Below are 27878 nucleotides of genomic sequence, written 5' to 3' on the forward strand. Positions count from 1 at the left end.
GGGCCAGGATTAGTAGTGCACTGATCCCCCTGACATGCCAGGACACCAACCGGGCACCCTAGGGGGCACTTGTAACAATTAAAAAAACAAAGCAAACTACCTCTGAAGTCCATAGCTCCCTTCCCTTGGGTGCTGAGCCCCCCAAATCCCCCCCAAAACCCACTTCCCACAACTCTACACCATTACCATAGCACTTATGGCTGAAGGGGGGCACCTAGATGTGGGTACAGTGGGTTTTGGGGGCGGGTTGGAGCACTCTCATTTACCACCACAAGTGTAACAGGTAGGGGGGGATGGGCCTGGGTCCACCTGCCTGAAGTTCACTGCACCCACTAACAACTGCTCCAGGGACCTGCATACTGCTGTGATGTAGCACAGTATGACATTTGAGGCTGGCATACAGGCTGGAAAAAAAAAGTTTTTAAAGTTGTTTTTTTTGGGTGGGAGGGGGTTAGTGACCACTGGGGGAGTCAGGGGTAGTCATCCCCGATTCCCTCCGGTGGTCATCTGGTCATTTAGGGCACTTTTTTGGGACTTGTTCGTGAAAACAAAAGGGTCCAAAAAAAGTGACCCAAATTCATGCTAAAAACACCTTTCTTTTTTCGATTATCGACTGAGGACGCTCATCTATCCTCAGCCGATAAACACGCCCCAGTCCCGCCTTCACCACGCCTCCGACAAGCCCCCGTCAACTTTGGCCGTTTCCGCGACAGATTGCAGTTGAAGACGCCCAAAATCGGCTTTCGATTATACCGATTTGGATGCCCAAGGGAGAAAGACGCCCATCTCCCGATTTGGGTCGAAATATGGGCGTCTTTCTCTTTCGAAAATAAGCTGGATAAGGTATCAACATTCTTTACACGAGAAAGCAATGCATGCATAAATTATTACTCTTTAAGCACGATCGTTATCATATTGCATTGATCTGTCGATGGGAAATAAAGTTGCAAAGTGACATCTTTTACATTAGGTCAGTGATTTTCAACCATTTTCATCTCACAGCACATTTACATGGCACAAAAATTGTCAAGGCATACCACTGGAATCTAACCATTACTCACCCATCCCCACTAAGATCCATTCCAGCCCCACCCGTACCTGTAACATTCAGAAGTACTTATTTCATTTAATTATGCTACTGAAATACATTATTACAGTACCAATATACCTGCTATATTGTGGAGGAGTGGCCTAGTGGTTAGTGCAGTGGACTTTGATCCTGAGGGACTGAGTTTGATTCCCACTGCAGCTCCTTGTGACTCTGGGCAAGTCACTTAACCCTTCATTGCCCCTGGTACAAATAAGTGAGTCTGACGTCGGTGCCGGGCAAAATGGTAGAGACTATTATTAAGAACAAAATTACAGAGCATATTCAAAAGCATGGATTAATGAGACAAAGTCAACATGGATTTAGTGAAGGGAAATCTTGCCTCACCAATCTACTACATTTCTTTTAAGGGTGAACAAACATGTGGATAAAGGCGAGACGGTTGATATTGTGTATCTGGATTTTCAGAAGGCGTTTAACAAAGTACCTCATGAAAGACTCCAGAGGAAATTGGAGAGTCATGGGATAGGAGGTAGTGTTCTATTATGGATTAAAAACTGGTTAAAAGATAGAAAACAGAGAGTAGGGTTAAATGGTCAATATTCTCAATGGAGAAGGGTAGCTAGTGGGGTTCCCTAGGGCACTGTGCTGGGACCGCTGCTTTTTAACATATTTATAAATGACCCAGAGATGGGAGTAACTAGTGAGGTAATTAAATTTGCTGATGACACAAAGTTATTCAAACTCGTTAATTAGCGGGAGGATTGTGAAAAATTACCAGCGGACCTTACGAGACTGGGAGACTGGGCGTCTAAATGGCAGATAACGTTTATTGTGAGCAAGTGCAAAGTGATGCATGTGGGAAAGAGGAACCCGAACTATAGCTATGTCATGCAAGGTTCCACGTTAGGAGTCACAGACCAAAAAAGAGATCTAAGTGTCGTTGTTGATGATACGTTGAAACCTTCTGCTCAGTGTGCTGCTGCGGCTAAGAAAGCAAATAGAATGTTAAGTATTATTAGGAAAGGAATGGAAAACAAAAATGAGGAAGTTATAATGCCTTTGTATCGCTCCATGGTGCGACTGCACCTCGAATACTGTGTTCAATTCTGATCGCCGCATCTCAAAAAGGATATAGTGGAATTAGAAAGGGTGCAAAGAAGGGCGACAAAAATGATAAAGGGGATGGGACGACTTCCCTATGAGGAAAGGCTAAAGTGGCTAGGGCTCTTCAGCTTGGAGAAAAGGCGGCTGAGGGAGATATGATAGAGGTCTATAAAATAATGAGTGGAGTTGAACGGGTAGATGTGAAGCGTCTGTTCACGCTTTCCAAAAATACTAGGACTAGGGGGCATGCGATGAAGCTACAATGTAGTAAATTTAAAACAAATCGGAGAAAATGTTTCTTCACTCAACGTGTAATTAAACTCTGGAATTCGTTGCCAGAGAATGTGGTAAAGGTGGTTAGCTTAGCGGAGTTTTAAAAAGGTTTGGGCTGCTTCCTAAAGGAAAAGTCCATAGACTGTTATTAAATGGACTTGGGGAACATCCATTATTTCTGGGATAAGCAGTATAAAATGTTTTGTACATTTTTGGGATCTTGCCGGGTATTTGTGACCTAGATTGTCCACTGTTGGAGGTAGGATGCTGGGCTCGATGGACCTTTGGTCTTTCCCAGTATGGCAATACTTATGTACTTATGTATACTATGTAACCCGCTTTGAATGTAGTTGCAAAAAAAACACAGAAAGGCGGTATATCAAGTCCCATTTCCCTTCCCTTTTTTATTGGACATAACTTAATACATTTCTTGATTAGCTTTCGAAGGTTGCCCTTCTTCATCAGATCGGAAATAAGCAAATGTGCTAGCTGACAGTGTATATAAGTGAAAACATTCAAGCATTACTATGACAGTCTGAGAGGGTGGGAAGATTTTCATGTTTTCCACTCCCTCCTGGATGTCCACTCTGTTGCAAATCTTAGTGTCATCCGCAAATAGGCAAACTTTACCTTCTAACCCTTCAGCAATGTCACTCACAAATATATTGACCAGAATTGGCCCCAGCACCGATCCCTGAGGCACTCCACTACTCACCTTTCCCTCCTCCGAGTGAACTCCATTTACCACCAATCTCTGTTGCCTGTCCGTCAACCAGTTCCTAATCCAGTTCACCACTTCGGGACCTATCTTCAGCCCATTGAGTTTATTTAAGAGCCTCCTGTGGGGAACCGTGTCAAAAGCTTTGCTAAAATCTAAGTAGATTATGTCTATAGCATGTCGATGATTCAGTTCTCAAGTTACCCAATCAAAGAATTCAATAAGATTCGTTTGGCACGATTTCCCTCTGGTAAAACCATGTTGTCTCGGATCTTGCAACTTATTGGCTTCCAGGAAATTCACTATCCTTTCCTTCAGCATCGCTTCCATTACTTTTCCAATAACTGAAGTGAGGCTTACCGGCCTGTAGTTTCCAGCTTCTTCCCTATCACCACTTTTGTGAAGAGGGACCACATCCGCCGTTCTCCAATCCCTCGGAACCTCTCCCATCTCCAAGGATTTATTAAACAAATCTTTAAGAGGACCTGCCAGAACCTCTCTGAGTTCCCTCAATATTCTGGGGTGGATCCCGTCCGGTCCCATGGCTTTGTCCACCTTTACTACTACTACTACTATTTAGCATTTCTATAGCAGCTTTCCAAGTTGTTGATACATACTCTCTTCCGTGAACGGTGCTCTATCCACTCCATTCTCAGGTGTACTTTTGCCAGTCCCTTGTGGTCCTTCTCCAGGATTTTCTTCAGTGAAAACAGAACAAAAGTATCTATTTAGCAAATTGGCTTTTTCTTCATCATTATCTACATAGCATTTCGCTGTATCTTTTAGTCTCACAATTCCCTTTTTAGTCATTCTCATTTCACTAATATACCTGAAGAAATTTTTGTCGCCCCTCCTTACATTTCTAGTCATTTGTTCTTCCACTTGCGCCTTCGCCAGACGTATCTCTATCTTGGCTTCTTTCAGTTTCATCCGGTATTCCTCTCCGTGTTCCTCTTCTTGAGATTTTCTATATTTCTGGAACGCCAACTCTTCAGCCTTTATTTTCTCAGCCACTTGCTTGGAGAACCATATCTGTTTCCTTTTTCTCTTGCTTTTATTTACTCTCCTTACATAAAGGTCTGTGGCCCTATTTATTACTTCTTTCAGCCTGGACCACTGTCCTTCCACTTCTTGTACGTCCTCCCAGCCCATCAGCTCCTTCCTCAGGTATTCCCCCATTTTACTAAAGTCAGCACGCTTGAAATCCAGGACTTTGAGTTTAGAGTGGCTGCCCTCCACTTCAGCTGTCATATCAAACCAAACCGTTTGATGGTCGCTGCTTCCCAGGTGTGCACCCACGTGGATATTTGACACACTATCCCCATTTGTGAGCACCAGATCCAGCGTCGCTCCCTCCCTCGTGGGTTCAGTTACAATTTGTCTGAGCAGAGCACTTTGGAAAGCATCCACAATCTCTCTACTTCTTTCCGATTTCGCAGACGGAACCTTCCAATCTACATCCGGCAGATTGAAATCTCTCATTAACAGAACTTATTTTTTCTTTCCTAATTTTTGAATATCTGCAATCAGATCTTTATCTAGTTCCTCTAATTGTGTCGGGGGTCTGTAGACAACACCCACGTGGACAGAGGTTCTATCATCTCTTTTTAAGGTGATCCATATCGCTTCTTCCTTTCCCCAGGTCCCTGTCATTTCAGTCGCCATGATATCATTCCTCACATACAGAGCTACTCCTCCACCTTTACGACCCTCTCTATCCTTCCTAAATAGATTATAGCCTGGAATGTCTGCATCCCATTCATGGGAACCATTGAGCCACGTCTCTGTGATTGCAACAACATCTAAGTCTGCCTCCAACATCAGGGCTTGAAGGTCATGAACTTTATTGCTTAGACTACGAGCATTTGTGGCCATCGCTTTCCATCTATATTTCCTGGTATGTGTTTCAACATTAGTGATTTGGGGGTGTCTATTCACTTTGGGTACCTTCATATCTTTTTGTTCCAACTTTATTGCTTTTTCCTCTGCCTCAGTTCTATTTTCAGGAGCATCACAGTGCTGTAATGGAGCAAATGAATTCTTTAGTGGCAACACTTGTGCGGGTGGATGCTTCTGTGTCACTTGACGAAGTCTGCCTGAGCCTACTGTGAACCATCTGTTCTTATTTGGTTTTATTCTTTGAGGCAGTGGTGAGAAGTTATTATTCTGTGCAGTCTTAGAAGCTGCTTTAATTGCATCCAATTCTTGCATTACTTTACTGAGCTCTTGTTTTAAACTAGATAGCTGAAGACAGATAGGACAAGCTTTAAGTCTCCAGATGATTGGCCTTGAAACTAAAGCACCACAATTATTGCAGAGAATAAAAGTCATCCTGATTGGTTGAAATGGGTATGAACAGGTGTACTATGTTGGGGTTAACAGTCTGCAAGACTGCCTGTGTATGATTGAGGAGTAAAGTTAATGAGGTTTGGTTTGTCTATAAATGAGTGGAAAACCCTGGGGTGGGTGGGATTATAAGTCCCAGTGTGTCAGCTAAATGCTGTTATCAAGGAAATTCTCTAGATGGGACCAGAAATGGTACAGTCTGATCAAAGAATTTTCAATTGATTTAACTTTCAAAACTGCCCTAGGATATAACTTTCCTTTTGTAAATAAATCTAAAAATTCCCAATAATTATAGCAGTTTCAGCAATGTAAAATGCAACTTTAGAGCTGCAATGCAATGCAGTTTGAACAGCCTGTCCTCTCTATCAGAGCTTGGCAGAAAGAAAGAGGTTTCAAGGGGCAAATTAATTAATTAAGCAATAAGCATTAAATTTAAGAGAATATCAGTTATCTCACCTATAGCCAGAAAGTTGAGAAGTTTGGAATTTAAAAGGTCAGAATTTACTTTACTTTGCAGGAGTTTGGTTCAGGTCCAGCACCTGGAAAGTTACAAACAAGCCATCGCAAGGCTTTCTCTCTGCCCCGTCCCTCCCACACAGCAAAAGGAAGTCATGTCAAAGGAAGGACTCTGGGGCTGGCCTAAAGAAGATCTATTCTAATAACTGCCAGCAAAAGCATACTTCAAAGTTTGAAGATCGCAGCGGAGAGAGACCTGAGGAGTCGGAGGAAGAACATCATAGTATCACACGATTGTCAGGTTATATGGAGGGGATTCCCGGACTCCCTACTGCACACTTGGGGAGCAGCTGTGGCACACCAGTTGAAAAACGCTGCATTAGGTGTTCTTAGAAAGCGAAGTGGTAGTTTTCCTGGGAGCTGAGAAGAATCTGTGGTGGTTCTATAATGGGATACACTGTCCATACCTGTTTGTATACATAAGGTCTGCATGGCCTAACTGAGGCCTATGAACAAAACTCTGACTAGGCCGGGAATCATCATTTTAGGATAATACTGTCAAGGCTTTTATAAGACTTCCTGCAGCACTTGAAACTGACATTCCAAAGGACATAACATGTTTTCCCTCTCTGGTGTGAAACTGCAGGAATATCAGCCTGATGTTGGTGCCGGGCAAATTGGTAGAGACTATTATAAAGAACAAAATTACAGAGCATATATATAAGCATGGATTAATAAGACAAAGCCAACATGGATTTAGTTAAAGGAAATCTTGCCTCACCAATCTACTACATTTCTTTGAAGGGGTGAATAAGAATGTGGATAAAGGTGAGCCAGTCGATATTGTATTTCTAGGTTTTCAAAAGGTGTGTTTGAACGATTCATGAACGATTCCTTAGGAAATTAAAAAGTCATGGCATAGGAGGCAAATTGTGAATTAAAAACTGGTTAAAAGATAGAAAACAGAGTGTAGGATTAAAATAGTCAGTATTCTCAATGGAGAAGAGTATATAGTGGGGTTCCCCAGGGGTCTGTCTGTGTTGGGATGCTGCTTTTCAGCATATTTATAAATGATCTAGAGATGGGAATAACTAGCGAGGTAATTAAATTTGCTGATGACACAACGTTATTCAAAGTTGTTAAATTACAAGAGGACTGTAAAAAATTGGGAGATGGGGCATCCAAATGGCAGATGATGCTTAATGTGAGCAAGTGCAAAGTGATGCATGTGGGAAAGAGGAACCCAAACTGTAGCTATGTGATGCAAGGTTCCACATTAGGAGTCATCACCCAGGAAAAGGATCTAGGTGTCACCATTGATGATACGTTGAAACCCTCTGCTCAGTGTGAGATGGCAGCTAAGAAAGCAAATAGAATGAGATTGAAGGGGGGCAGACTCAAGAAAAATGTCAGGAAGTATTTTTTCACGGAGAGAGTGGTGGATGCTTGGAATGCCCTCCCGCGGGAGGTGGTGGAGAGGAAAACAGTAACAGAATTCAAACATGCGTGGGATAAACATAAAGGAATCCTGCTCAGAAGGAAGGGATCCCCAGAAGCTTAGCCGGTGGTGGGAGGCAGGGATAGTGCTGGGCAGACTTATACGGTCTGTGCCAGAGCCGGTGGTGGGAGGCGGGGCAGACTTATACGATCTGTGCCCTGAAAAAGACAGGTACAAATCAAGGTAAGGTATACACAAAAAATGGCACATGCGAGTTTATCTTGTTGGGCAGACTGGATGGACCGTGCAGGTCTTTTTCTGCCGTCATCTACTATGTTAGGAACTATTAGGAAAGGAATGGAAAACAAAGACAAGAATGTTATAATGCCATTGTATTGCTCCACGGTGTGACTGCATCTCAGATACTGTATGAAATTCTGGTCACCACATCTCAAAAAAGATATAGCAGAATTAGAAAAGATATAGAGAAGGGCAACAAAATTGATAAAGGGGATGGGACAACTTCCCTATGAGGAATGGCTAAAGTAGCTACTAGGGCTCTTCAGCTTAGAGAAGACACAGCTGTGGGGAGATATGATAGAGGTCTATACAACACTGAGTGGAGTGGAACGAGTAGAAATGAATTGATTGTTTACTCTTTCCAAAAATACTAGGATTAGGAGGTATCACCCGTCTAACCCAGTATGGTTATTCTTATCTTATGTACTACAATTCTTACTAGCTAACTCTTCACATTTTCGGTGCCACACCTTTATTTTATTGCTTTATAGGAAGATGAACAAAATGCATTCTTGTAAATCTCTTGGTAGATTTCTGGTTTCTCTGCTAATGTAAATAGCTGTAGTAGTTGTTTTACTATGTTTGCACAATCACCTGTTTTGCTTCAAAGGCAATAGTTGTGCATAGGCATACAGGGCAGAGTTTCCAAACTTATCCTGGGGACCCCACAACCAGTCACTCTGTGATATGTATAGTATGCTTCAGTTAAATTTGCATATGCTGGATCCTCAATGCATGCTAATCTTTCTTAAATCAACTTAAAAGTGCATACATAGAAGTTTCACTTGAAGCAGACGGGGGCTGAGTATACAACAAATAGTCTCATAAAACCCAGCATCTAAAGCTTTCAATTCCACAAATTAAGATAAATTTTGTGGCATAAAAAGTCATAGACCTCAGCGGTGACTCGTTTCAAAAGAGCCAGATCAACTCTTAGCTTGCCTCGCCTCTTCACAGGTCTATAATGATTTTTAAATTTAACTCATTTTATTTTATTGTGAGTTATTTTCATGTTTTAAAATACTTTTATGAATACTTGTTTCACTTATTTGAAACTTTAAAACAGGTTCCCATCCATTCTTTAGATTATTTAACTCATACCTCAAAAAGACTTTTTTCAATAATAGATGACTTAGCTTTGTTTGCAGTCACAAACAATGGGACCACTGGCCGACATGCAGCATGTTTTGCGTCAGGGTCTGGTCCACTAAAAAGACAAATTCAAAAAAAGTTGTCATATCATGGCGAACGTTGCGGTAAGTAGGCTCTGGCTCTAAGTACAAATGTATGCTTAGTTTTGAGCTAGTTTTTTTATCAAAAACTTTTTTTGAAAAAGTCTTTTTGAGATACGAGTTAAATAATCTAAAGATTGGATGTGAACCTGTTTTAAAGTTTCAAATAAGTGAAAAAAGTATTCATAAAAGTATTTAAAAAAATGAAAATAACTCACAATAAATTAGTAAAATGAGTTAAATTTAAAAGTCATTACAGACCTGTGAAGAGGCAAGGTGAGCTAAGAGCTGATCTGGCTCTTATGAAACAAGTCACTGCCGAGATCTATGACTTTTTAAGACACAAAATTTATCTTAATTTGTGGAATTAAAAGCTTTAGACGTTGGCTTTTATGGGACTATTTGCTAACCTATCTTATGCATATTCAGTGTGGATACCCAGAAAACCTAACTGGGTGTGGCAATCCTTTGTTGCCACCCAGGGTGGAGCACCCCTCCTCCAAGCCACGGGGTGCACTGAGCAGTCATGCAACTGTCGGCTCTGCCAGTCCCCTGCCCCGGAACAAGTTGACATCAGAGGGAGCAGGGGACTGGCAGAGCCGATAGCTGCACAACTGTTCAGCATACCCACTTGCTGCCTGCACCTGGGGCGGACCACCCCCACCCCCACCATCCCCGCCCTTGGTACGCTACAGGGGTGTGGAGTACCAGGATATCCTTTGGGACATCCTGATATAGGAGATAACTTCAAGGTCCCTGCAATTCCCCTCTGTATTTCTGGGCCATATAGGCATCCATTATACCCCTACCCAAAGATGTCACCATTAAATCAGAGATGATTAGGCAAATGTAGTGAAAACTACAATAACTCAAGGTATCCAAGTATTACTTCCTACTTATCTGTGTCCATACCTCCAACACCCTTTCTCCAAGATGATCAAAGTGTACGAGTCCATCCCTATTGCTCTCTAACATCTATCTGTGCCTAATATTGACTTCAAGACCATTTTAAAAACTCACTAGCTTAGTTAGCATTGATCTTGCTGGAAATCAAGAAATGAGCCAGTCCAGGAGTTTTAAAAGTAATTGTGATGTTAGTAGAGTTCATCAAAGAGTGATGGTTGTGAAACGGTAAGAGCAGCAGAGAAAGGATACTGGAGAGGTAGGGGAAGTTAGAAGGAAAAGGGAGGCCATTGGGATAGGGACTATAAAGAGGGAAAGAGACCATTGGTGGTCCTCATAAATTAGACTTAACCAACTGGCTGAAGGCTAAAACATCTTACCTTTGTCTCCTCTCATCAGTTCCCATTCTGTACTGTTGCATTGCCTCATGGACTTTCCTCTGTGTTGTGTTATGGATAACTTTATGGTCAGTGAGCAACTCCCACTGACTAACCACATCTTTCCATTTATTCTGTTTCACAACAGTTTTGTAACTGTTAATTTGTAATTCTCTCTTTCGTTCATGATAGAGTACAGCTTCACCTGTCCTGGATGAAGGAAGCTTGGCTCTCTGCAAAAAGGGAAACATGAGTTGTTAAATATAATAAGATGCTGTGAAGCCATTTTGCAGATGCGGCAATCAAATCAGAAGACAGGGAGTTTGACTGCCAAGCAGAATCTACCCCTGCTGCTATAGTCCAGCACAGAACTGTTTGATCTAGGAGAAGGTTTCCCATCCAGCTCCTGGCGAGCAAAATTACTAAAGCAATCATGGGAGAAGGTAGAAAATGAAGGAAAACAATTATGAAACCAAATCACCCAAAGTTAGCTGTGCAAATGTTCTAGCTGAGAATTGATAATAGTGTTACCTCTGTGATGTTTACACCATAGTTAGGAGCTTGCCTTAATTACTGGTGTCTTTATCACAAATTATAAGTTTCAGAAGCTTATTGCCATTTTATACAGGTTATTTCAGCAGAAATTTTGCATACATTTGACCTAAAGAGTAGTTTTTTGTTTGTTTGTTTTTTAATGAGATCAGTGTCTCATAAAATCTTTTGGAAAGGAAATGATGTGTTTGATTATACACACAGTTTAGCGCCATCTACAATAAAATGTGGATAGATCATGAATACTACATATTTTATTTTAATGTTGGGGATCCATTAGCTTCTCCCTCCTTTGGTCTTCCATCTCAGTCTGAGGTGGCCTCCACAGGGCCATGACAGCATGTGCCTGTATTGATAACCTGGGGATTTCTATATATACATATATAAGATAGAAATCCCCAGGTTAATGCTGTCATGGCCCTGTGGAGGCCACCTCAGACTGAGATGGAAGACCAAAGGAGGGAGAAGCTAATGGATCCCCAACATTAAAATAAAATATGTAGTATTCATACTTAAGACACTATAACATTCCCTCCCCTGCCAAGGACCTTGGATGTTGTTTCTGTATCATCCCCTGCTCTATGAGGCCCGGGGAACAGAAGCCAGACCCAGGAATCAAACAAGGGTTTCCCACACATTGCTAAACCACTAAGATGGTTTGATTTGTAAACCGCCTAGGTTATAGGTGATATATACATTTTAAAAATAAATAAAGATGGCCCTCACAATTTATTTTTAATGATGAAAGTACTAGAAATAAAACTGTATCAAACAATGAAAATATGACTCAAGAAGAAAACAAAATAAATCAAGATCCTTCTCTCCCCCCTCCCTCAAGGGCATTAAAGAACTTTGCAATAAGCAATAAGAATGCTTCTTCCCTTAAAAACTTAGAGAAAACTTAATGCAGTACAAAGAGAAGAAAGCCATAGAGAGAATCCCTCTTGTAGTGACATGCAATCCAGAGCTAGAAAAATTGAGAAGAATCATAAAAGATCTACAGCCACTACTCCAGAAGGATGAATTACTGAAAGATATTCCCAGCCCCACCAGTGCTGGCCTTCCGACAGCCACCTAATGTAAAACAGACATTTGTGAAAAGCAAACTCCCAATACAAGCGCAAAAGGAAGAGAATGGCACAATATGCCTAGCTGCAAACTGTGCCAACACATCTCACAGGATCCTACAATTACACACATGGAAAATACATTTGGCATAAGGGGATCCTTTACATTCTCATCCTCAAATGTGGTACAGGTTACTTAAGCAAATTCTCAATCTTACACGAATCACAGCCAGGCTTCTGCCCCCTCCACAGCACAGAAACAGTACTACTCACTCTCCTAGCCAAATTCAAGCAGGAAATAGCAATAGGCAAAAACGTCCTCCTCCTCCTATTTGACATGTCCATCGCATTCGACATGGTAAACCACAATATATTAATAAGACTACTAGACAAGTTTGGAATTGGTGGAAACATACTAAGCTGGATCAAGGGTTTCCTAACCACAAGAACATACCAAGTAAAATCCAACTCAAACATATCATCACCATGGAAAGAAAACTGCAGAGTACCACAAGTATCATCGTTATCACCGATCCTCTTCAACCTAATGATGACCCCTCTAGCCAATTCATTATCATAGTAACATAATAGATGACATCAGAAAAAGACCTGCACAGTCCATCCAGTCTGCCCAACAAGATCATTTCACGTGTGCTACTTTTTCTGTATACCTTACCTTGATTTGTATTTGCCATTGTCAGGGCACAGACCGTATAAGTCTGCCCAGCACTAGCCCCGCCTCCCAACCACCAGTCCCGCCTCCCACCACCGGCTCTGTCTCCCAATCTCGGCTAAGCTTCTGTGGATCACTGTCCATCCAGTCTGCAAGGCCTTAACCCCTACATCTACGCAGATGATGTCACAATATACATTCCATACAAATCCAAACTGATAGAAATCACTAACGAAATCACGACCAGCTTGAACATCATGGACTCCTAGGCAAATGCCTTTCAACTGAAACTCAACAAAGAAAAAACACACTGTCTAATCCTCTCATCCCAACACAACGTGGACAACCTCACTACTATCAACACCCCAGAATACACCCTCCCTATATCAAACAGCCTGAAAATACTCCGCATTACATTGGATCGCAACCTAACACTAGAGATCCAAGTGAAATCCACAAAAAATTTTCCATTCAATGTGGAAACTCAAACGAGTGAAACAATTCTTCCCGAAAGAAACATTCCACAACCTGACACAATCAATGGTACTAAGCCACGTGGACTACTGCAACAGAATCTATGCGGGATGCAAAGAACAAACGTTAAAGAAACTTCAGACCACTCAAAACACGGCAGCAAGGCTCATCTTCGGAAAAACGCAATTTGAAAGTGCAAAACCCTTTCGCAAAAAACTACACTGGCTCCCAATCAAAGAACGCATTGCTTTCAAAATCTGCACCCTGGTCCACAAAATTATCTACGGTGAAGCCCCGGGATACATGACAAACCTGATCGACCTCCCAACCAGAAATACTTCCAAATCTACACGAACGTATCTAAACCTACACTACCCAAGCTGCAAAGGACTTAAATACAAATCATCCTACGCTTCCAATTTCTCCTACATAAGCACACAATTGTGGAATGCATTACCAAAAGCCTTAAAAGCCACGCTCGACCACCTACACTTCCAGAAAAAATTAAAAACTAACCTGTTTGAGAACATAGTAACATAGTAAATGACGGCAGAAAAAGACCTGCACGGTCCATCCAGTCTGCCCAACAACACAAACCCATATGTGCTACTTTTTGTGTATACCCTACTTTGATTTGTACCTGTCCTCTTCAGGGCACAGACCGTATAAGTCTGTCCAGCACTATCCTCACCTCCCACCACCGGCTGGCTCTGCCACCCAATCTCGGCTAAGCTCCTTATGAATAGGATTCCTTTATGTTTATCCCACGCGTGTTTGAATTCTGTTATCGTTTTCATTTCCACCACCTCCCGCGGGAGGGCATTCCAATCATCCACTACTCTCTCCGTGAAAAAAATACTTCCTGACATTTTCTTGAGTCTGCCCCCCTTCAATCTCATTTCATGTCCTCTCGTTCTACTGCCTTCGCACCTCCGGAAAAGGTTCGTTTGCGGATTAATACTTTTCAAATATTTGAACGTCTGTATCATATCACCCCTGTTTCTCCTTTCTTCCAGAGTATACATGTTCAGGTCATCAAGTCTCTCCTCATACGTCTTGTAACGCAAATCCCTTACCATTCTCGTAGCTTTTCTTTGCACCGCTTCAATTCTTTTTACATCCTTCGCAAGGTACGGCCTCCAAAACTGAACACAATACTCTAGGTGGGGCCTCACCAACGACTTATACAGGGGCATCAACACCTCCTTTCTTCTGCTGGTCACACCTCTCTCTATACAGCCTAACAACCTTCTAGCTACGGCCACCGCCTTGTCACACTGTTTCGTCGCCTTCAGATCCTCAGATACTATTACCCCAAGATCCCTCTCCCCGTCCGTATCTATCAGATTCTCCCCGCCTAACACATACATCTCCCGAGGGTTCCTATTCCCTAAGTGCATCACTTTGCATTTCTTCGCATTGAATTTTAATTGCCAAAACTTAGACCATTCTTCTAGCTTCCTCAGATCCTTTTTCATGTTTTCCACTCCCTCCCGGGTGTCCACTCTGTTGCAGATCTTAGTACCATCCACAAATAGGCAAACTTTACCTTCTAACCCTTCGGCAATGTCACTCACAAATATATTGAACAGAATCGGTTCCAGCACCGATCCCTGAGGCACACCACTACTCACCTTTCCCTCCTCCGAGCAAATTCCATTCACCACCACCCTCTGGCTTCTGTCCGTCAACCGGTTCCTAATCCAGTTCACCACTTCGGGTCCTATCTTCAGCCCTTTCAGTTTATTTAAGAGCCTCCTGTGGGGAACCGTGTCAAAAGCTTTGCTGAAATCTAAGTAGATTACGTCCATAGCTCGTCCCTGATTCAATTCTCCTGTCACCCAATCAAAGAACTCAATGAGATTCGTTTGGCACGATTTCCCTTTGGTAAAACCATGTTGTCTCGGATCTTGCAACTTATTGGCTTCCAGGAAATTCACTATCCTTTCCTTCAGCATCGCTTCCATTATTTTTCCAATAATCGAAGTGAGGCTTACCAGCCTGTAGTTTCCAGCTTCTTCCCTATCACCACTCTTGTGAAGAGGGACCACCTCCGCCGTTCTCCAATCCTTTGGAACCTCTCCCGTCTGCAAGGATATGTTAAACAAATCTTTAAGAGGACCCGCCAGAACCTCTCTGAGCTCCCTCAGTATCCTGGGGTGGATCCCATCCGGTCCCATGGCTTTATCCACCTTTAGCTTTTCAAGCTGTTCATACACACTCTCTTCCGTGAACGGTGCTCTATCCACTTCAATCTCATTTATACTTTTTGCAGTCCATCGCGGTCCTTCTCCAGGATTTTCTTCTGTGAAAACAGAACAAAAGTATCTATTTAGAAGGCATACTCGACCAATCCGTCATAAACGTGTGATCTCTGGAACACAACATACCTAACATATGAAATGGACATAACACAACTCTTCTGTCGAATGATGTGGCTGTACCACATGAACTTTATCTTACCACAACATCACTTTGTATTTGTTTACACCGGAGTATGCAAACGCCTCTCCAGTACTATGTAAGCCACATTGAGCCTGCAAATAGATGGGAAAATGTGGGATACAAATGTAACAAATAAATAAAAATAAATAAAAATTCTATGCAAAAAATGTGAAGACGGGTGCTATATTGGAGAAACAAGCCAGATGCTAAAGATGAGGCTCAATTTACATAGATACAATATTAAACATTCCAATGCCAACCAGGATGCCACCTCTGTGGGACAGCACTTCACAAAACCAGAACACTGCATCAATGATCTTATGGTAAGAATACCGTCACAAAATGCCACCCTGTAGGTGGACACAGGGTTAACCCCAGGTGTGTACCTGGGGTTAAACCTGTGGCCACCTAAAGGGTCAGTCTCAGCATTGCTCAGGCCCGCTTGCACCTGTGCACATGCTCTACACTGGCTTAAGCTGGAAATAAACAGTCACCTCTGCAACAGCTTTTAAAGCTGAGGACAGACACCACCTGCTGGTCAAACAAGGGAAATACATGTCATAAAAAAATAATACAGATGATAAGCAGGAAAATCCCGTTTTGCCACACCTCCCCCCTTTAAGAGAGAACCTGGATTGTGACCTGTTCAGATCACTGGTTGGTTCTTGGCAGTCCTGGCTCTTCCTTCCTGGACAGGCCATCGGCATTGCCACGTTCACTGCCCTTCCAGTGCTGTATGGTGAAGCTGTACATCTGCAGGGACAGCTCCACCAAAGTAGCTTCTCATTCTCTTCAGAGACTCTTTTAAGCCAGACCAATGGATTGTGATCTGTGATGACAGTAAAGTCTCGCACATACAGATATGGTTGCAGTTTCTTAAGTGCCCACACTAAGGCCAAATATTATTTCTCAACAGTAGCATATGCTACCTTTCTGTCAAGGAGCTTGTGACTCAGATACACAATAGGGTGCTCCTCCCCTCTGCTATTCATTTGACTGAGTACAGCCTCCAATACATATGTTGAGGCATCAGTGTGTACCACAAATCTTTGACGGTAATCCAGTGCAACTAGTACTGGAGCGGTAGCTAATGCAGTCTTTAAATTTTGGAAGGCCGCTTCACAATCTGGCAACCAAGCAATGATTCAGGGCAGTCTCTTTTTAGTCAGGTTGGTCAGAGGCTTGGCTATGGTGCTATAGTGAGAAACAAACTTTCTGTCATAACCTGCTGACCCTAGGAAGGCCAGTAATTGTTTTTTGGTTTGGAGAGTGGGCCAATTTTGTATAGCTTCTACCTTAGCTGGCTTAGGATTTAGATGTCCACCTCCCACTCTGTGTCCTAAATACTGGACAACTGCCATCCTGATCTGACATTTGCTGGGCTTGATGGACAGGCAGGCTTCCCGGATCTGGTCCAACACTCCACTTAAATGGATCTGGTGGTCATCCCAAGTCTGACAGTACATAGCAATGTCATCAAGATAATATGCTCCTGGAGTCCATCTAACAGACAATTGACCAAGCACTGGACTATACTAGGGGCATTTTTCATTCCAAAAGGCATCACAGTAAATTCATAAAGGCCAAATGAGGTAATGAATGCTGATCGCTCCTGAGCAGCAAATGTTAGGGGGTTCTGCCAGTACCCTTGACTAAGGTCCACTGTGGTCAAGTACTGGGCCCCAGCTAAGTGGTCTAGCAACTCGTCCATCCGAGGCATCGGACAGACATCAGATAAAGTACATTCATTGTCTCCTATAATCCACACAGAAGCGGGCTGTGGCATCTTTCTTAGGGACAAGAACTACAGGAGAAGTCCAGGGACTCTGACGCTTTTTTATAACACCTAGGGCTAGCATCTCATCAATCTCTTGCTTCATTTGCTTCTCCACCTCAGCAGATATTCAATAGGCACTCTGCTTCAGTGGTTTATGGTCACCAGTGTCTACATTGTGATTAGCCAATTCCTGGTTTAGTAGAAAACCCATCAGTATACATTTCAGTACTGCTTCTAGCTGCTGTTTCTGGGTGGGGGTTAATTACTCTCCCACTACAATTTGTTGTGTAGATCCCTCTGGTAATGTGTCTGCTAGAAGGTCAGGTATGGGTTCACTACCCAGACACTCTTCTGGTGGGCTACATACAGCTAGCACCATGGCTGTGCGATCTGCATAGGCCTTTAACATGTTTACATGAAAGGCACACTCTTTCTGTCTTGAGAGTCCATAGAAATAACATAGTTGTATGGTATCGGGTCAAAATAATCCCATCAAAAAAGCTCTGAGACAAAATAGCCCTGACAAATAAAAAAACTAACAAAAAAGCCCCTGATATAATATTCTTTGACAAAACAGCCCGCACACATAATGGCCCCTGACAAAATGGCCCACTTATCTATTTTTAATCTGTCCTTTCTTCTGCACTGCCTATCTCTCCTGCTGCTGGGCCACCTCATAGAAGCACGGCAAGATCAAAAAATTCAGACGGAACGAATGGGATTATCAAAACGATAGTATATTCCTGGTCTAAGGGTAAACAAACTACTTCGCGACTGACAGCCTTTTTCAAAGGGTCATCAGGGGATTCTGGAGAAGGAGGTGATGAAGCCAGTGATTCTACAGAAAGTTCTTCCACAGGGGAGAGACCCCAGCCAAGACCAACAGGAAGAGGCAAAAGCAGAGGCAAAATTATATTGAAAACTTCAGACCAAACTACGCGACCCACGACTCGGGTACAGATTCATCAACAACAACGTCAATAGTGACCATTGGCTCCGTCTCTTTAATGAATGACCAAATTCAACTTTTACAACTGGGATTAGGGTACCTATCACAACGTACCATGCATTTAATACTAGAATTGCTTTATAATTAATAAAATTGCTACATTATCGTGAACAATTTTGGATTTTCACATTACAAACGGTGACCCCAAAAGGATTAAATATGGAATTAGAATGGTCCACCCTCATTTAAATTTGGCTTCTATGTTGATTCCTGATAGGCTAACGTTAGCATCAGCTGTCCTTTGAAAACTAGGGTTTGAACGCTTAGCCGCCATCTTGATGACTTTTTGAACTATGCTAGGGGGCATGTATGGCAGGCACTTAAAAGCAGTGAGTTCTGATAAGACTTCAAATTAAACATAAAAAGTTTTTTTCTTTTTTTCTTATTTGAATTCTGATGTATTACTTTGTTTTTTTTTACTCAGGAGAGCTATCCTTGAGAAAGCCACTTGATGGCAAAGCTAATTAAACATAAGCTAAATTAACACCTTACAACTATTATTATTTTTTCAGTAATTAGGAGTTGATCCATTGAAAAATTATAAAAAAAATATAAAATTTTCAAAAGGGCCAGTGACGATATCGGGAAGGCTGTAAGCGTCATTTGAACTAACTGACCGATGTAGCACCCATACCGAGGTCTGATTAAGACTCAAATTGATATAAACACAAAAATACCTCACTATTCAAGCAGGCTAATGGTGATTTATTCAGTGATATATAAACTAATTGTAAAACACACTCTTAATTCGTCTAATTGTTGGACTATGTAATCTAGTGCATATGCGTGTCACCCCCTGCTAGAGGAATGTCATGTGTAATCTGTAGTTGTTGTTCTATGTATGCCTTGGGCACTTTGAGTTGCTTGCCTGCTGTCCAGGGCCTGTTAGATCAAAAGGATCAGACTCTTTGTACAGCAAGCCCTCTTTCCACAGGATATGGTCTTTACGAGTCTCATCAATTGGCTGACCATCCCTGTGCCACAGGGCTTCCGGGTTAGGGTCAGAGTGTTGTGCTTCTTGAAATACATTTCTCTGACCTATGTCAGTATCCATAGCTGGAAGGGTCTCTTCTGGTGACGGTCAAATCAGGGTCAACAGTCTTATATCAGATAAATCAGTCTGTCACATACTCGAGGTCTCAGTCACCTCAAGAACTGGTTCTGCTGGAAGCACTGGAGTGTCTCCTCCTGACACTAGGTCAACTGATTCCACCTGGACTGGCTCAGGATCTGGAACTGACGAGGTGGTGTCTGCTGCTTCCATTTACTGGGCCACCCGTGCCTGACTACGGGTTACCATGGCAGAAATGCTGGCTCTGCTATCAAGGGTAATGTTCATTGAACCCATGTTGGTTCCACACAGCATTGGTAACGGAATGTTCTTCATTATGCCTACTTCTCTGTGTCCAGGCTTGATACCACAATCCAGGTATACTCGAGCAATGGGTAGAGTCTCTCTGGATCTATTGGTTAACACTACATCTGCAGTGCGCCCTGGAAGAATAGCACTTTCCAGCACCATCTCTGGTCATAACAAAGTCATGCTAGAGCCAGTGTCTACAAGCCCAGCCTGGGTTTGATTCACAGTTACTGGGGTGCTTTAGTATTGTGGAAACTCATCTGCTTCCTTGCTTGATGAATGACCAGTAACTTTCTGTGATGCAACTGCTGTGTAGGCCTCCTCTGTGGGACTGGAACTACCCACGAAAACCGCCAGCTTCGGTGCAAGAACTGGAATGCTCTTTAGTTTAGGCTTGGGTTTATCTGGGCAATCCGTTTTGAAATGTCCCGTACACGTAAAGTCTTTAGTTTTGGGGGGAACACTGGAAGATTTGATATCTGTCTCTGAGGTTGAAGGAATATTTGGCTTAGGGCCCTGGCTGCCCTTAGATCCTGGCTGCTGCAGATACGGAAGTTTCACTTAGTCAACCAGAGATGGTTAGCCACAAACATGTCAGCCAACTCAAGTCGCCTTCTCTGGAGTACAGGGCTGGTGATCTTGAACATGTTCCCTACCCTCTGGGCAACAACTCTGAAGAAACTGCTCCAAGACCATCAGGTTTTGGCAGTCCTCTAGGGTTTTAACCTTGGCTTCATTGAGCCACCTTTGGTGCTGGTATCTTAACTGGATCACAAACTTACGGTGAGTATCATCTGCCCACTTTTGCAAAGTCCAGAACTTTTGTCTGTAGGTCTCAGGGGTAATAGCATAATGGTTCAACAAAGCTTTGTGCACCTCCTCAAACTGGGAGCATGTCTGCACAGACAGTCCTTGGAATGCCTCAAGTGCTCTGCCAGTCTTTCTCAGGAAGAGGCGGCAAATTTTCTCAAAGGCAGTTAGATATCTATCAATGTCCCCTTGGGTATCATCAAACTGCTCCAAGTTGGGCCCAATATAGGATGCGGATCCCGTCTCTGGCTTTGGCGCAGAGGTTGAGCTGGAGCTTTGGGCATGAGCCATTTCTGTCTCCAACTTCATTTTCTGCAGCTGGAATTCATGATCTTCCCATTCCTCTCGCTCTTGTAATGGCTGTGTTTGGCTATGCTACTCTTAGGAAGAATAAAGTCAGGCAAAGACCAGAAGATAGAAAAAAGGAGGTTTTATTACTCACCATAGAAGCACAGTTTGTATACAAGTACAGAGAAGCTATTTTTATTATACTCAGGCTCATCAGACCAAAAAGGCAAAGTTAGAAACAATTCAGGTCCTAACTACCAGGGAATAACTAAATAGTGTTTGGAAAGAAAAAGAAAGAAAGAAAGATTCTTAGCTGCAAAGAATTAGTTCTCACGGGGGGGGGGGGGAATACAGCCCCCCTCCCCCCTGAAAATAGGCTCTGGTAAGGATATGAAGCTTCTATTTCAGAGTCTCTTTGTCTGCATAGTACCTTTATAGGACTATGGTGCCCACTCACCTTTCCCTCACCCTGGACCAATCAGACACCCTGCAAATACACAGGAGTCCTTAGGGTCCTTGCCACACTTCTTCTCAGTAAATTATATTTGTAATAAAACGGTTGGGATGTCATGACAACGGGGGTCTTGTCAGTTTGTAGTCAGCTAGAAATTCCTGTCTTACAACTGTCAGTGGAGACTTACAGAAATAAGCAGACCCAAAAGAAAAGGCCAGAACATTCCAGAACACTCTACCATGCAGATCTGCCAGATTTCAGCTGACATGGCATCTGGCCCTGCCAACTCACAGGCTTCTGCCCACAAAGAGTCCAGTCTCCCCCCAGGAAAACTCTGCATAGCCAGATCACACGGCCACCCAAAAAAAAGAGGACAAGGTCTATCACAAACACTTAGCACCCACCTGGGCTTAACCCTGTGGCCACCTAAAGGGTCAGTCCCAGCACTGCTCAGGACTGCCACATTGGCATACCCTCCATCCCAATGCACTGGTTTTCTCTTGCCTCTGGGCAAGTCTCTCACCCACAAGTTATCTCCCCAGTGGTTTAAGGACACTGAGGCCACAATCCCAGAGGTCCCGCAGCTCTTTGAAAATACCCACAGACCCAAAACACTAACCACTGGGATTCTTAGTCAGTCCAGGACGACAGAGCTAATAAACTAATTAGTTTATTACCAGAAAAGTGGAACAGTGAACAGTGGGAGAAAACAAAAACAGATAAAATTAGCAAAAAATAATAGGTAAAATAACTGTTAACAGTAAAACTAACTAGACATTTTATTACTACCAGAGTAGCACCTGGGGAGTTCAGGAAAATAACTGCTCACAGGTATTCAACTAGGTCTCAGTGTAGAGATCTTTACCTTCCACACTCCCTTGCTGAGACTAAAGATTTCTAGCATATTGTGGCTGGATTTTTTTCTGGCTGGCCAATCAGAGCCCACAGGATTAACACTGAGGGGTTTCTGGCCAATAGCAGTGCAGGTTACTTTTCCTCAGGGCTTATGTTGTGTCAGGTTCTCAGGTTCAGAGCCCGCGGGGACAGGCTCTGGAGCAAACGTGAGCCCTTGGGCTGCTGACAAGGAGCAACAGCAGCAGGCAACACCCACCCACCAACACTGGGCTAGCACACCGGCACGGAACGACTGGAACACACTGGACCGGACCACACCGGAGTGGTTCGTATTGGATTGGAGCACACAGGACCGGAACACTCTGGACTGGAGTACACCGGACTGGTCCGCACAGCTTCACCTGCAATTAGCCACTGACCCCCAGGAGTTGAGCTCCTGAGTTCGAGTGGCCGGCAGGACTTACTGGAAACAGGATAACACCAGGACCAGGATACTAGAGCAAGCTTGAAACAGGAGTGCTCTTAGGTACTGAACTAACCGGGGTGCTCCCAACAGAAACCAACAAAAGTGCTCCTAAGCACTGAACAAAAGAACTACCTAAGCCCTATACTAACAGAAGTGCTACTAATAGCACCACTAGGGTAAGCAGGGGAGCCACAGGGAAAGAGCAGGGAACCTAAACACACAAACTAACACAGGTGCTTCTAAGCACCAGGCTACAGCAGTGCTCCACAGCACTAAACTAACCAGGGGACAACAGGGGAGCCACAGGGAGAAAGCAGGGAACCTAAACACATAAACTAACACAGGTGCTACTAAGCACCAAGCTACAGCAGGGCTCTACAACACTAAACTAACCAAGGTGCTTCTAAGCACCAAACTACCAGAAGTGCTTCCAAAGCACCAGACACAGAAGTGCTTCCAAAGCACCAGACACAGAAGTGCTTCCAAAGCACCAGACACAGAAGTGCTTCCAAAGCACCAAACACAAAAGTGCTTCCAAAGCACCAAACACAAAAGTGCTTCCAAAGCACTAGAAGGAAAGCAGGGGAGCCACGGGGGGAAAGCAGGGGAGCCACGGGGGGAAAGCAGGGAAGCTAAACACAAGTCACCAGTGCACACTGCACCAACACTAACCTGGACCTAAAGCAAAACGCAAACATTGCAAAGACCCTGAAGGAAACCACTTCCTTATCAAGGCCCTGCCTGATGATGTCACAACTACCAGCCCCAGGCAGCCAGCATGCTGAAACACAGAGAGGCTTAACCCACACAGCTGCAGTATAGTGAAGCAATTAGAGCTGTGCTGGGAACAGCCAGCACAAGAGACAGAGCTAACTACTCAGGCAACCCACCCAGGTGCAGTATAGTGAAGCAATTAGAGTCATGCTGCTGGAAGCAGCCAGCACAGAGAGACAGAACTAGCTCAGAAAGGTCAGACAGAAGAAACAGAAGCCAGCTAAGAAGCTGACCACCAGAAATAAGGTACATCTGGGAGAGGTCACGGCCACAATCGTGACACGTTGGAAAGAAACAGTCACCTCTGCAACAGTTTTAAAGCAGAGGACAGACACCACCTGCTGGCCAGATAAGGGAAATACATGTCATAAAAAAAATAATAATACAGATCACAAGCAGGAAAATCCCCTGCTTCACCACAAATACTAAAAGGAAATTTTTAGACCTCTGAAGTCAAAATTATGAAATATTTTGACACCCACCCGACAGTAACAAAGATCTGGGTTTCCTAGCCCATTATAAGCCATAAAATTCTACTGCTTTGTCACCCTATCAACCATCCATCTCTCCCTCTCATCCACCCAGCTCTCCTTGTTTCTCACCTAATCTACCCCTCCCTGTGAGACTGTCATTGGAATGCTTTTCACTTATATATTCTGATATTTGCCAACATTTGCTTATTTCTAGTCTGAAGAAGGGTTACCTATGAAAGCTAATCAAAAATGTATTTAGTTAGTTCAATAAAAAAAGGTATCATCTTATTTTCTTTTCTATCTTTTGATTCATTTTTATTTATTACCTTTGAAAGTGGACTAACACACCACTTTATGCAATAAGCATGAAAAACTATGGAATTATGTTAGCAGTGAATTGTAGTAACAAGAACTCTGGAAATTCTGGTTTCCAAAAAGCAACCTAATCGAACCTGGTCTTGTTTCTCCATGTTAAGAGCAATACTACTATAGTGGATAAAATTCTCAACATTTCTTTTGTTTCTTTTCTTAGTCCCTTCTGCAGATCCCATCACTAGCTGTTCTTTCAGTTTGTCTAAACGTTTTACTTTTTACATTAGCAGTTTATAGTGCATATATATAAGAAACACAGGTTGCCTAAAAAGACCCTCTAAATCAAAAATCCAATAAAGTTTGCAGATTCATCCAGATCAGCTTTACTTTCACTTTTCCACCACGCTGCTCTACTTCCTCAAACATTTCATGAATTTGAACATCATTTTGTGATTACCATCTCAAATGGGAGGCTGTTCCTCGTAGCTACAAGGGCTGTGGAGTCAGTACACCAAACCTCGATTCAGACTTCTACTGATATTAGGCTTTATATTTTTTGTTCTGCATCTAAAATACTGGTAAATATAACTTTAGATCCAGGACAAAAACATCCTATCTAATAAAACACACGTCCAACATTCTGAAACTGACTCCGTGGACCTTGGCTGAAGCATTCCTGCACTCTGTAAGGCTCCACCTACTGAACCGACGTCACGTACTTCCGGGTATGTCAGCCGCAGCACTGACCAACAGCACGACACCAGCATAAGGCCCCGCCCCTGCCGCCCTCGCCACAATGCCACGCCCCCAGGTCGCCGCCCCCAGGCATGCATGCTCGGCCATTCTCTCTCTGTTAGCTCTGGTCCCGCCCTCATTTCCTGTTTCCGCAATGAGGGCGGGACCAGAGCTAAGACAGAGAGAAGGGCTGAGGCTGCACGCCTTTTAACGCTGCTATCGTGTGAAGATGATTTTTACAATTTGGAGCGAGTCCGGCTGGAACTGGGAGGGAGGGATGACGACCCTAGAACTGGGAGGGAGGGAGGGGGGCCACCCTGGAACTCAGAGGGAGGGAGGGAGGGGTGACCCTGGAACTCGAAGGGAAGGAGGGGGGCGACCCTGGAACTCGAAGGGAGGGAGGGGGGCGACCCTGGAACTCAGAGGGAGGGAGGGAGGGGTATGACCCTGGAACTCGGAGGGAGGGAGGGGGCCCATGGCACACACACTCATTCTCACACACACACTCGCACCCAGTCTCACTCTCTCTCTCTGTCACACACCCACACTCACACATTCACTCTCTCTCTCTCTCTGTCACACACCCACAATCACACATTCACTCTCTCTCTCTCTCACACAGTCAGTCTCACACACACTCTCTCAAACATACACACTCCGAGGACAACCTTAATAGCGCCCATTTCATTTGTATCAGAAACGGGCCTGATTCACTAGTGTATATATATTTACCATATATTATCATTTTTTTATATTGAAGTTGGAGTTGGTACATTTTTACCAACTCTGACTCCACAGTCCTGGTAGCTACCATTCTTTCCGACAAGATATACTGCCTTAAATTACTTCCTCTAATGTGCTTGCCTTTTACTACTACTACTATTTAGCATTTCTATAGCGCTACAAGGCATACGCAGCGCTGCACAAACATAGAAGAAAGACAGTCCCTGCTCAAAGAGCTTACAATCTGTTTAATGCTTGAATTCTATTGCTTTTATAGTTACTGGTAAGTTATTTCAGGCATCCTCCAGCCTCTCAATAATGATGTATTTCTTCATATTTTCCCAGTCTCCCTCCTTTCTAACACTACATCTTTATCCCTTGTCATGGAGCTGCTTCTTCTAAGGATAGGGCTGGCTTTTTATATTATATGAATCCTGACAGGTATTTGAATATTTCTGCCATACACTTCTCCCTTTTTGTTATTTCTTCGAGAGTACAGTTTGAGTATTTTAAGTCTCCATGTAGAACGTGTGTTGAAAGCTGTGCACCATTTTGGTAGCCTATGAAGTGTTTCCATCTTTATAATACTCTTACAGTGGTAAAGCCTCCAGAACTAACCAAATCCTGACGGTATATGCTTATCTCCTAGACTAGAGCCTTCCCCTAGAATGAAGCACATAGCCTGGACCAATCAGAATACCCCCAAACCTAAAACTCACACACATGACCCAACCATTAGGCAGGAGTAAGCAGTCGTCTGGGGCAGCAGTTCCTGGCAGCACCAAAGAGCAGCTGCAGTCAAAGCAAAACAGACCCAGACATCTACACAAACTCAAAAGACATAAATGGATAATTTCACTGATAGGATGAACAGTTTTTTTTAACTGCCCATTTACCTAGATTATTTTGGGAGAGATGGTGTTGGGAAACCCAAAAGTCCTGAAAGTTATTTGGGGGGAGGGGGTCAAGGCTGAAGGCCAGGGCTGCTCTCAGAAATATTTCTTACAAATTAATTGTTCATATCTCAAATCTGGAACAGATAACTACCGAATTTCCTGCAAATGCAAAGGAGTGTGGTAGCCGTGCTAGCACATTTGCTTATTTCCGATCTGAGGAAGAAGGGCAACCTTCGAAAGCTAATCAAGAAATGTATTAAGTTATGTCCAATAAAAAAGGTATCATCTTATTTTCTTTTCCATGTTTTATTTTGTTTGATTTCTATTGATAACCTGCAAATGCAAGAATGGATGCACTTTCCCTTTTCAAATCCAGGCTTCTATACCACAAACTTGAAGGGAAACGCAGTTTCTAGGAGGAAATGAGTCCCTTCAGTGAAATAAAAACAATGAATTCATACTCTCTGAATTCTTCCAATCACACACACAGCAGCAGAAATCTTTTGTGTTCCTCATTTAAGCTTCTTTTTGGCAACTATACAGTTGTTCTCTACATCTCAATAAATATTCAGTGCTGGCGGCATATTGCCAGCATTTATGGGTTTTATGTTCCAAACGGTTACTCCTGTGGCTATGCAAAAATTCTGCTGAAAACAAGGTCATCCTCTCCCTGCATCGGCCCTGGGGGCTCTCCTAGAGCCACCACCTGGAGTCTGAGAATCACACTTTGGGGCATGATCGGGAGAGTTCCGCCTCGCGGCTCACACTCACGTGGAGGAGAGACGATAATGCCCTGTTAACACCTCGAGGTTGTGAACTGGACCCCGGCTCTGCCCCCCTCTTCCCTTCCTCGAAGCGTCACAGCGAGTTCTTACTATGGACACTGAGTGCGGCTTGGTCCCCGGCACCTCCCGACAACGGGGTCCCTGTCGTTGCCGTCTTGCCAGCATCCTGTGTTCAGGGCAGGTGAATAAAGGCTCAGAAAGCGACACCGTCCGACAAGATTAATCTCCGCCACACACCGCGTTCCGTTGCTATGGCGATCAACCCCGGCAGGAAGAAGTGACGTCTCCTCACCATAGAAACAGCTCGCGCTCTCAGCGGAACAGCAAAACGTGGAGCACCGAGCTTTCGGACATCGCGCGCACGGCTCTCCCGCGGCTACAGCGCCCTTAGTGGAAAGAAAAGAAAGTGATTATAAATATAATCAATTTGTGAGTCGCACAAGTTGGTGTTTTTGCATGAAGACGTATAATTGCACATACGACTCCCTCGTTGTTTGGAAAGAGCCAGCATACCCTACTCCTTCTTTCCCACGTTAGTAAGTCAAGAACTTAAAAAAAACACAACTGAGATTTGTTGTTGTTCAAGCAGTACAGAAGAACTTAAAAACACAACTGAGATTTTTTTTTTTTTTGTTACACTTCAAAATATAGTGAAACTACTGGGCAACTAACAACTATTTTTGAGTAAACTTTTTGGATTAACTACTGAAAAGTATGTAATTAACTACTGCCCATGACCAAACCACAGAAAC

At 43.4% G+C, this 27878-nt stretch overlaps 1 protein-coding gene across 1 annotated transcript in view; it reads right to left on the reverse strand.

Moving 5' to 3' along the window:
* The window catches only part of CFAP53 (cilia and flagella associated protein 53), a 72508-nt gene extending 45159 nt beyond the window's left edge, over positions 1 to 27349 (reverse strand). The window contains exons 1-2 of the mRNA XM_030191948.1: positions 27217 to 27349; positions 10202 to 10431 (exon numbers count right to left, since the gene is read on the reverse strand). Coding sequence (XP_030047808.1) covers positions 10202 to 10431; positions 27217 to 27291 — 305 coding nt within the window. The 5' untranslated portion in view covers positions 27292 to 27349. The remainder of the gene's footprint in view (positions 1 to 10201; positions 10432 to 27216) is intronic.
* Positions 27350 to 27878: the final 529 nt, after the last annotated feature.

Source organism: Microcaecilia unicolor, chromosome 2, assembly GCF_901765095.1.
Source record: "Microcaecilia unicolor chromosome 2, aMicUni1.1, whole genome shotgun sequence".
NCBI lineage: Eukaryota > Metazoa > Chordata > Amphibia > Gymnophiona > Siphonopidae > Microcaecilia > Microcaecilia unicolor.